At 37.2% G+C, this 9,957-nt stretch overlaps 1 protein-coding gene across 1 annotated transcript; it reads left to right on the top strand.

The window, feature by feature from the left end:
• The first annotated feature begins 1,292 nt into the window (after nt 1-1,292).
• LOC148268854 (uncharacterized) lies at nt 1,293-3,017 on the top strand. Its single transcript, XM_088212255.1, has 4 exons — nt 1,293-1,332; nt 1,888-2,114; nt 2,367-2,530; nt 2,855-3,017. The coding sequence occupies exons 1-4, from the start codon at nt 1,293-1,295 to the stop codon at nt 3,015-3,017; spliced, it is 594 nt and encodes a 197-aa protein (XP_088068381.1).
• The last annotated feature ends 6,940 nt before the right edge of the window (nt 3,018-9,957 follow it).

The raw sequence follows: 9,957 nt of genomic DNA, 5'->3' as shown, positions 1-9,957 counted from the left end.
TGCCCTAGAGTACTAAACAACTGAGAGGTCCATCTCTCAAAATATAACAAAGTTTAGGAAACTTAACCCGCCACACTTTGAATGTGGCCCTGCCTCCTTAGTAGCCGAAGTCTAAATCCTACAGATAGAGATAATTTTCTCTATCTTAGACCTAATTGAGGAACAAAAAGTCCCTCTAGTAGCCTTTGTGCTAAATGGTGAAGCAGAACACTCGTAGCGACCTAAGAAGGAACTCCTGCCTACCCCTACCACCTAGGAAGTTTTCATGGATGCGTTCTTTGATAACATTTTTCTAGTTTATGTCCAAAAGAAGAAGGAGGAGAAATTCTACGATCTCCACTAAGAAAATCTGACGGTTGCCCAATATGCAGCTTGATTTGTCCAACTATCTATTTTCCCCTCTAATTGTCATCCCCGAAAGTCATAAAGTAAAAAGATTCGAAAAGACTTTCATGTTGATATCTATGACCGAGTTACGATACTGAGATCCAGCTCATATGCAGAGGTGCTAGAACATGCCCAGTTGATCGAAGACCTCATTTCTTCACGCACCAATGCATTGCCCGAGTCCGTACCAAATAACAACAACCCCAATAACTTAGAAGAAGATTGTCTAACCCAGTAAGTAGCCACCCCGATAAACAAACCCCAGTTACCCTTCCCCTACCCTACCTCCACCTACTAAACAGCCTGTCTGGCCTTCCCAACCATGTCAGCATTGTGGTCGCTCGCATGGTGATCTACCCTGTCGGTGTATCAATCATGCCTACTATCGATGCAGAAGTACCCAACATTTTATAAAAGACTGCCCTCAGCGACCGAAGGACGTGGCCAGACCTGTAGCTCAGGGTCATGTGTACCACCTAAATGAACCCAATGCCCTCCCAACTCCTGTCCTTATCTAGGGTATACTTTTCATCCATAGTACTTCTGTCAAAGCTCTGATAGATCTGCTACTCACTTTTTTATCTCCTGTGCATTTGCTTGTAAATTTGATATTAGGCTTGAATCTTTAAAAAAAAATGCTAACTGTAAAGACTCTCTCTAGGAGATTTCTAGAAGCTCACTATGTATTTAAAAATTGTAAAATAAAAGCTTTAGAAATAGAAGTATTTGTAGACTTAATGCTCTTAGATTTCTCAGAGTTTGACGTTATTTTAAGAATGGATTGGTTAAAAAAATTTAGAGCAATTATTGATTGTGAAAATAAAGTTATAACATTGTGATCCCTGAAAAAGAAATAAAAATATATTTTCTATTATTTTCTCCCTAACAATTAAATAAAAAGGAATATGGATGATGATCCTGTTGTGTATTCCATTCCCATTATTTGTAACTTTCTAGAAGTTTTTTTCGTCAAACTACCTAGTCTATCTCCCCTGTGAAAGGTAGAATTTTCTATCGAACTACTACCTAGAACCCAACCAATTTCAAAACTTGTATATCGCATGAGTCATGCTAAGCTCACATAATTAAAAAATTAGCTTTCTGAACTACTTGGCCAGAAGTTTATTCGACCTAGTCACTCCCCTTAGGGTGTTTCAGTATTATTTGTGAAAAAAAAAGGATGGCTCCCTCAGGCTATCGTGGACTACAGAGAACTCAACCAAGTAACAGTAAAGAGTAAGTATCCTCTACCTCAAATCAATGACCTTTTCGATCAATTACAAGGAGCCATAGTCTTCTTCAAGATCGATCTTAGATCGGGATACTACCAGTTGAGAGTCAAGGAAAAAGATATTCAGAAGACTGTCTTTCGATGTAGATACAATCTATATGAGTTTAAGGTGATGTCGTTCGGGTTAACTAATGCCTCTGCTGCCTTCATAGATCTCATGAATAGGGTTTTTCAGTATGCACTGGATTAGTACGTTATCGTATTCGTAGATGACATCGTAGTGTACTCCAAGAGCCCAGAAGAACATGCAGTCCACATGTCTGAAGTACTAGGGACACTTTGTCGGAACCAGCTATTTGCTAAACTTAACAAATGCTCCTTCTGGTTGGATCGAGTTTCCTTTCTCAATCATGTAATTTTGAGTAAAGTAGTTTTTGTGGATCCAGCTAAGGTTGAAATAATTATCAACTGGAATCCGTCCACCAATGTGGCTAAGGTACGCAATTTCCTTAGCTTGACAGGTTATATTCGGTGATTCATTGACGGATTTTCTAAGATTGTTGCTTTGTTGACTCGACTCACTCGAAAGGGTGTATTGTTTATCTAGAATTATGAATGTGGTGAAAGCCTTATGGAATTAAAGTATCATCTTACCTCTGCTCCGGTGTTGATCCTCCCTAACAATACTGGAAGATTTTAGGTCTACTGCAATGCATCTCATATTGACTTGGGATGCGTTTTAATGTAGCATGGTAAAGTGGTCGTTTATGGATCTAGACAGCTGAAACCTCACGAGCGAAACTACCCTACTCACAACCTGGAGTTGGCAACCATTATCTTTGCCTTGAAGATATGGTGTCATTACCTATTTGATCAGGCCTTTGAGATTTACACTCACCACAAAAGCTTAAAGTACACCTTCTCGTAGAGGAAGATGCTCGATGGATCTCCTGAAGGACTACGACTACAAGATCATCTATCATCCTGATAGAGTAAATGTAGTTGTTGATTCACTTAGCTGAAAGAAGTCTGTAGTGTTGGCCCAAACCATGGCCTCAAGTTGGAAGTTAATAGATGCTATGCAATCGCTCTGCCTCAACTACTACGGCAACGGTACCTATCTCGCTCATATCCAAGCGTTGCCTGATCTTTTCATGAAGATTTCGAAAGCTCAGTCCACAAACTAGGAAATTACCAAGATTTTAAGTTCCCTTCTAAAAATTTTTCTGATTTTAGACTCTCAGACAATGGGCTGTTTAGATTTCATAACCGAATTTGGGTCCCTGTCATTATCAGGATGGATATTCTTAAAGCTGCCTATGCCTCCAAACTATCCATCTACCCTATGAGTACCAAGATGTACCGGGACATGAAGTGCCAATACTGTGGCTGGGAATGAAGAAGGACATTGTCAGTTATGTCTTTTGATGCCTTACTTGGTAGAGGATTAAGGCAGAACACCAGATACCCAGCAGTTTATTTCAGGATCTCCCGATTCTGAAAATTTAGTGGGAGCGTGTAACCATGGATTTTGTCATTGGACTACCCAAGACCTGTTCTAGTCATAATGCTATTTGGGTATCGTTGACAAATTAACCAAGACCGCTTATTTCTTATCCATCAGAACCACTAACTCCACCAGCAAATTAGCCCGCTTTTATGTCGATGAAATTATTCGACTCCATGGTGTTCCCTCATCCATTGTGTCTGATCGAGATCCTCGATTTACCTCCCACTTTTGGGACAATTTTTAAGAAACTCTTGGGTTTGGATTGTACTTCAGCACCCTTTATCATCCCCAAACTAATGGTCAGTCAAAACATACTATACAGACATTGAAAGACATATTGTGTTCTTGTGCCCTTGACTTTGGTGATAACTGGCATGAGTATCTTCCCCTATATAAATTTGCTCATAATAACAGTTATCATTTCAGCATCAGCATGACTCCATATGAAGCCTTGTACGATAGACCTTGTTGTTCTTCCACTTGTTGGAGCAAAGTTGGAAACCAGCATCATTTGGGACCAAACTTCGTCTAAGAGACTATTGAGAAGGTTGCCATCATCCATAGGAACTTGTCTACTGGCCAGAGTTATCAGAAGAGTTAAGCTGATAATCGTAGGAGACTTTTGAAATTTTTCGTTAGAGACCAAGTCTTCCTTAGTGTTTTTTCCTATAAGGAAAAAATGCAGTTCGGGAAAAGAGTGAAATTAAGCCCCCGTTATATGAGACCTTATCGGATTGTGTAGTATGTTGGACCCATGGCGTACCACCTTACTTTACCTCAAGATCTTGTGGGTGTACATGATGTTTCAATGTCTCCATGCTCAAAAGGTACCACCCTGACCCTTCATATATCATTTCTCACGATGAGACGCAGGTACAATCACGTGTGTGCATCTTGTCGCGCACAAGTAGGCCCGTCTACCCACTTTACATCATGCACGAATAGGGCCAGGCATTGCACACTGTGCACGCGCCATCCGAGTAGCAGGCTTGCATAAATAGGCCTATGCGCCTAGGGCCACCACACGATGCCCATCTAGACTCATTTAATTTTATTTGGGCCTTAAGGCCATTTGAACTCATTTAATTTTATTTCGCAGCCTTATATCGTAATTCGTAATTTCAATCTTATGTCGATTTTGTTATTTTATTTAATTTTAATTTTTTTATCTGTTGTTATTTTTATTTGATTTATTATTATTTTAAAAATAATTAATTTTTAGGGGAAAACGGAAAAAGGAAAAAAAATCATGCAGGAAAACACTTGCATGAGAGGGTCACCCGCGTGGGCACCATGTGCTGTGTGCCGCTCGACCAGGTACGAGACGTGCACATAATGTGCACGTCCAATCCACATGAGCCACAGGGTCAATCGTGTGTGTGCGTCTTATCGCGCACAAGTAGGCCCGTCTACCCACTTTACATCATGCACGAATAGGGCCAGGCATTGCACACTGTGCACGCGCCATCCGAGCAGCAGGCTTGCATAGATAGGCCTATGCGCCTAGGGCCAGCACATGATTGGTCCGAAGTATGTATGTATCTGTATTGACATGCATAATGCATCAAGTGTTTAATTAGGCTTTTTATCTATGAGGGGTATCTGTTTTCTCCCTCCCCCATCTAGACTAGAAAGATGTGAGAGGACCACTTTTTTTGGATGATGGAGCACCCTCTGACGAGAGCGGTGACGTGAATATCTGTTAGGGGTCACATTTGGCTAAGTATTGTCATGGCTATAGAACATCTTATAGGACTACTATTGTCGGTACAGTTGTGATCATAATCATACCATGGTTTGGCAAGCCAGAAATGTGCCTGAGCAAATTGTTGTATCTGATCTTGTCATTCCACATGGGTAGTCAGAAATCCGTATCTTCCTTCAGAGATGGAAGTTGGAACAACTTCGTAAAGCATGACACGAAAATCTGAGTATTTCATGATTTATTTGATTTTTTCTATTGTTGAGTGTGATGTTTGATTCTAATTAACGTGACTATGACATGATGTTTACTTAATAAATAAAAATTATTTTCATAAAGTAAGATAGGACTTCGACGTGATCTAATGATAAGTATTTATGAACAATTATTTACCTTTTAAACCTTACAATGTTATTTAAATATTATTTTTTTTACTGAGCATATGGAACTCTAACGTGACTATGATATGATGTTTACTTAATAAATAAAAATTATTTTCGTAAGGTAAGATAGGACTCAGATGTGATCTAATGGTAAGTATTTATGAACAATTATTCACCTTTTAAACCTTACAATGTTATTTAAATACTTTTTTCCTACTGAGCATATAGAACTCACTCTTTCCATGCCCCCCTCAGATGAGGAAGATAGTAAGGAACCATCCGCTGACCTACTTCTTGAAGTGTATGAGGATCCCATGGATACGCAAGCCTTGAGTATATGATTGTTCTTGCACTCTGATGAATCCAATAGCACAATGATAGAAGTGATATTTTTTTATTTTGATATTTTGTACTTTATTGCCACTTCTGGCCTCAGTTATATATATGTGTAATTGGAACTCATATATTTTGCAAGGGATATGTAATAATTTCCTCTGCTGCACACAAATTTTACCATGCACTCGTAATATATTTCTGTATCTGACACCCTCACAGCTTAATTAGCATTTGAGATATCACAATGAAGGTAGCGCAAGATTCTCTTGACTGTTTGCAAATGAGCAGGTCTAGGGTTGCTTTGATAATGATTTACCAAACCAACTGCAAAACAAATGTCTAGTCATGTACATAACATGACATACATCAAACTGCCTATTGCACTAACATAAAGAATGTTGCTCATTTTCTTTTTTCTCTTCATCTGTCTTTGGGCACTCATCAAGACTTAAGGTTATACCCTTCTCAATAAGAGTCTCAACGGGTTTGGAGTAATGCATTCAAAATCGTTTCGAGACTTTCTTAATATATGCTTTTTGGCACAGTCCTAGAAGCTTCTTGGGACAGTCTCTAATTATTTCCACGCCAAAGACAAACCTGGCTTCACCCATGTCCTTCATCTCAAAAACAGAGGACAACCATAGCTTAGTGGTATTGATCATCTCCATGTTATTTCCAACCAATATTATGTCATTAATGTATAAGCAGAGAAACATAATCCGTCCCATTATTTTTTTGACACACACAATGGTCTTCATCTACCATGGACAAGTTAAATGAAGTAATAGTTTCATGGAATTTGAAATACCATTGTCTAGAAGACTGCTTAAGACCATATGTGGATCTTTTAAAATGACAAACTTGGTTTTCTTAACCTTTTGAGACAAACCCAATAGGTTGATCCATATATATTTTTTCTTCAAGTGTACCATTGATGAAAGTAGTTTTAACATTCATTTGAAATAACTCTAAATCCACATAGGCAACCAGGGCTAGAAGGAGGCGAATAGAGGCAAATCTCACTAGAGGAGAAAAAGTCTCTTCATACTTTATACCCTCAATTTGGGTAAAACCTTTCGCTACTAGTCGGGTCTTAAACTTTTCAATTGATCCATCTACTCCACATTTTATCTTGAAAACCCACTTATTTTCAATTAATTTATGTCGCAGTGAGAGATCAACTAGTTCCCAAACTTTATTTCTCGTCATTGAGTCCATTTCATCCCTCATGGCATCAATATACTCTTTACTGTTTGGTGAATTCATAGCCTCCTTAAAGGAGGTGGGTTCCTCAAGTTCTAAAAGAGTGCATAAGAAAATTTCTCACTCGATTTGAAAATATCGTCCGGCAATTTTTTCATGTTCACTCCTTTGGATTTTAAGACCTTCATCACATGCCTGACTAGATGATAAATCTCTATCACTGCCCCTTGGTGTGGCATTTGAAACTTGAAGACTAACCTCATGTTCTAAGCTCATATCTTGAGAACTAACCTTATTTTTCAGTGTATTATCATTTGTAGGCAAGTTTTTACCATTTAAAATAGTAGGATCACTCCCACTATCTCTTTCATTTGGTGGAATATCATTATCCTTGGTGACTTGGTAGGTTCTCAATACCTCCCTCTCATGAATAGATTGTTGCATGTCCTCCTGTAACTCATACAGTTCGAGATTCTCTTTTATTTAACCATTGCTTGGGAACTCATCCTCAAGTAAATCAACATTGCGAGAGTCAATTTTGGTCATGCCACCATTTAAGTGTTCTCCAAACATTACATATCCTTTTGAATGTTCGAGATATCTGATGAGCACCATCTTAGTTACTCTTAGACCTAGTTTTTCGTGCTTGTGGGTTGGGTTATGCATCTAGCTTACCGACCCCTAAGGACTTAAATGATCCAAAATGGGCTTCTTGCATTCTATAACACATAGAGTAACAGATACACTTTTACTTGGTACACAGTTAAGGATATAGGTTGTCATAAGCAACGCATCTCCCCAAAAATTATTAGAGAGGTTGGCATGTGCCATTATTGATCTAACCATGTCTAGTAATGTTCCATTCCTTTGCTCTATAATACCATTTTATTGCAGAGTATTGGGAATTATAAGTTTCCTTCGTATACCTTTTTTCTCACAATATTCTTTGAACATATCAAAAAGATATTCATGACCACGATCGGTTTAAAAAGTCTTTACTCTTTGATCCATTTGAATTTTCACTTCTGCTACAAAATGTTTGAACATATCTAGCGCTTCATAATGGCGAGAAATTAGATACACATATCCATATCGTGAATAGTCATCTATAAAAGTAGAAAGTATATGGTACCATGACGTGCTTTGATATTTAAAGGCCTACAAATATCATAATGGATTAATTATAAAGGACTTGATGCCCTTGAAGCCTTACCAAAAAGCTTCTTACTCGTTTTACCAGCTAAGTATGACTTACATTTAGCCAGCTTAACCTTAGTAAGTCGATCCAAAAGACCTTCTTAGTCAGTCTACTCATTCGGTCTTGACCAATATAGCCAAGTCTAGAATGACACTTAACATATTTAGAATCACAATCAAAGTGAGAAACACAAGCAAACATAGAATTATTATATATTATCATCTAAGTCAAGAACAAAGAAATTGTTTCTTAAAGACCCATGACTAAATACATCGCCATGATATAAAAATGTCTAAAGTATCAGGCTTAAAGTTAAAAAAAAAAAAAACTCAATCTCAATAAGAAAACAACAGAAAGTAAATAATATCACACCCCTGGTGTATAGAGAGTATCATTAAGGAGTAAAATATTTCATCCACCTAGCTTGAGCTGGTATGTTCCGATTGACGTCTTCTTCACTATCGTTGCCTAATACAACAGTTTACGAATCCACTGGGACACGATGGTAGTCCACAAATCCAGTTAGATCTTAAACTATATGTTTGCTTGCTCCCATGTCTATAATCCAATTAGGAAAAGAATTAGCAACTAATGCATGCGAGCAAGCAAATAAATCAAGAGGCAAAATAGAGAAAGATACCTTCTTCAACTTAAAACAATCACAAGTGAAGTGATCCTTTTTGCCATAATTATAGCACTTCATACGCGTTACATTTTTTTCTCTATGGCTCTTAGCCTTATATGTTTGGCACACCACCTTTAGGTCCACTGGCTTGAGAGAGGCATCGACCTTTCTTGAATTGCTTGGTATGATGAGGCTTGTTTACCTTGGGTCTGACCCCATGTGTAACAAGTGCCACATTGGAAAGATTAAGTGCCTTTTGACGCTCAACCTCTATTTTAATTTGCCTATCAATTTCAAAGAAAGTATTAATGTGTTCACTATGAACCATCAGGAGTTTAAAAATTTTCTAATATTCAAGTTCATCTGGAAGTGAAAGAATCACATTCAGAACCTGCTCTTGATTTTATGTCACGTCCTCCAACCTTAAGGTCACGAACCATAACACTCATGACACGTAAGTGTTCAGCTATACTGTTGTTTTGGATCTATTTCATACTTCATCCACTTTAAATCCAAGGCACAAAGCCTTTTAGTCAATGTCTAGTCGTAAGTGACCTTAAGATTGTCCCATATGTCCTTAGCCATGGAACAACTCTCAAACTCTCCAATGAGATCGTTATGCACACAATACAACATAGTATAGCGCACAAAACAATCCTTCTTGGACCATTCCTGGTGTGCAGCCAGGTCCTTATTGTATCGGTCCCTACCAATATCTTTTAGCTCGGGTACAGTAGTGGTCAAGGTTTTCAAAACCTCGCGCTCATTAAGATACTGAATCTTCCTATGCCATATATCATAATTTGTTCGATCCAACTTTTTGTTGGTGAAAAAATTAATAATCATGTTCTTGATTTTTATTTCAATAAGTATATAAAAAAAATAGAAATTAAGCACAATTTTTCATAATTAAATTATCAAAATTTCATTATTATATCACATGTTCGAAAACTTTATTAAGTTCATAATCATCACATATGACACAAATTAGAAATATTATAATTTAATTATTATAACAAAAAAAACAAATTAAATGGAATATATCAATGTAACTCTTTAATTTTGCTAAACTAATTAGCATAAAAAAATAATCACATACATATATGTAGTTACCACAACTTAACAAAATATGTGTAACTAACTAATGTATATAAACTAATTAATATACATTAGTACAGTGATGATAAAACAACATTATAAAATACTAACATGTCATCTAAATAATAAAATAATATGTATATATAGAATACTATTAGAATATTTGTATTCCCAACCAACAAATATCCTCAAAAACAAAAATAGACATGTATAAGTTGAGTTGGCTTAGAGGTAAAAAGTGTTAAATTAAGGATATGGTTAGAGAGGTCACGAGTTCATAATGA

This window comes from Carica papaya, chromosome 2, assembly GCF_054855325.1.
Source record: "Carica papaya isolate Zhongbai chromosome 2, ASM5485532v1, whole genome shotgun sequence".
Classification (NCBI taxonomy): domain Eukaryota; kingdom Viridiplantae; phylum Streptophyta; class Magnoliopsida; order Brassicales; family Caricaceae; genus Carica; species Carica papaya.
Note: the sequence above shows the minus strand (reverse complement) of the source record. Positions and strands in the feature narration are given on the sequence as shown.

Bases quoted from the DNA above. Each gene is read 5' to 3' on its own strand.
- LOC148268854 (XM_088212255.1), top strand. From the start codon at position 1,293: ATGGATGATGATCCTGTTGTGTATTCCATTCCCATTATTT. The intron at 1,333-1,887 runs GTAACTTTCTAG...TCGTATTCGTAG, and splicing joins GTATTCCATTCCCATTATTT to ATGACATCGTAGTGTACTCC. The intron at 2,531-2,854 runs GTACACCTTCTC...TTCTGATTTTAG, and splicing joins ACTCACCACAAAAGCTTAAA to ACTCTCAGACAATGGGCTGT.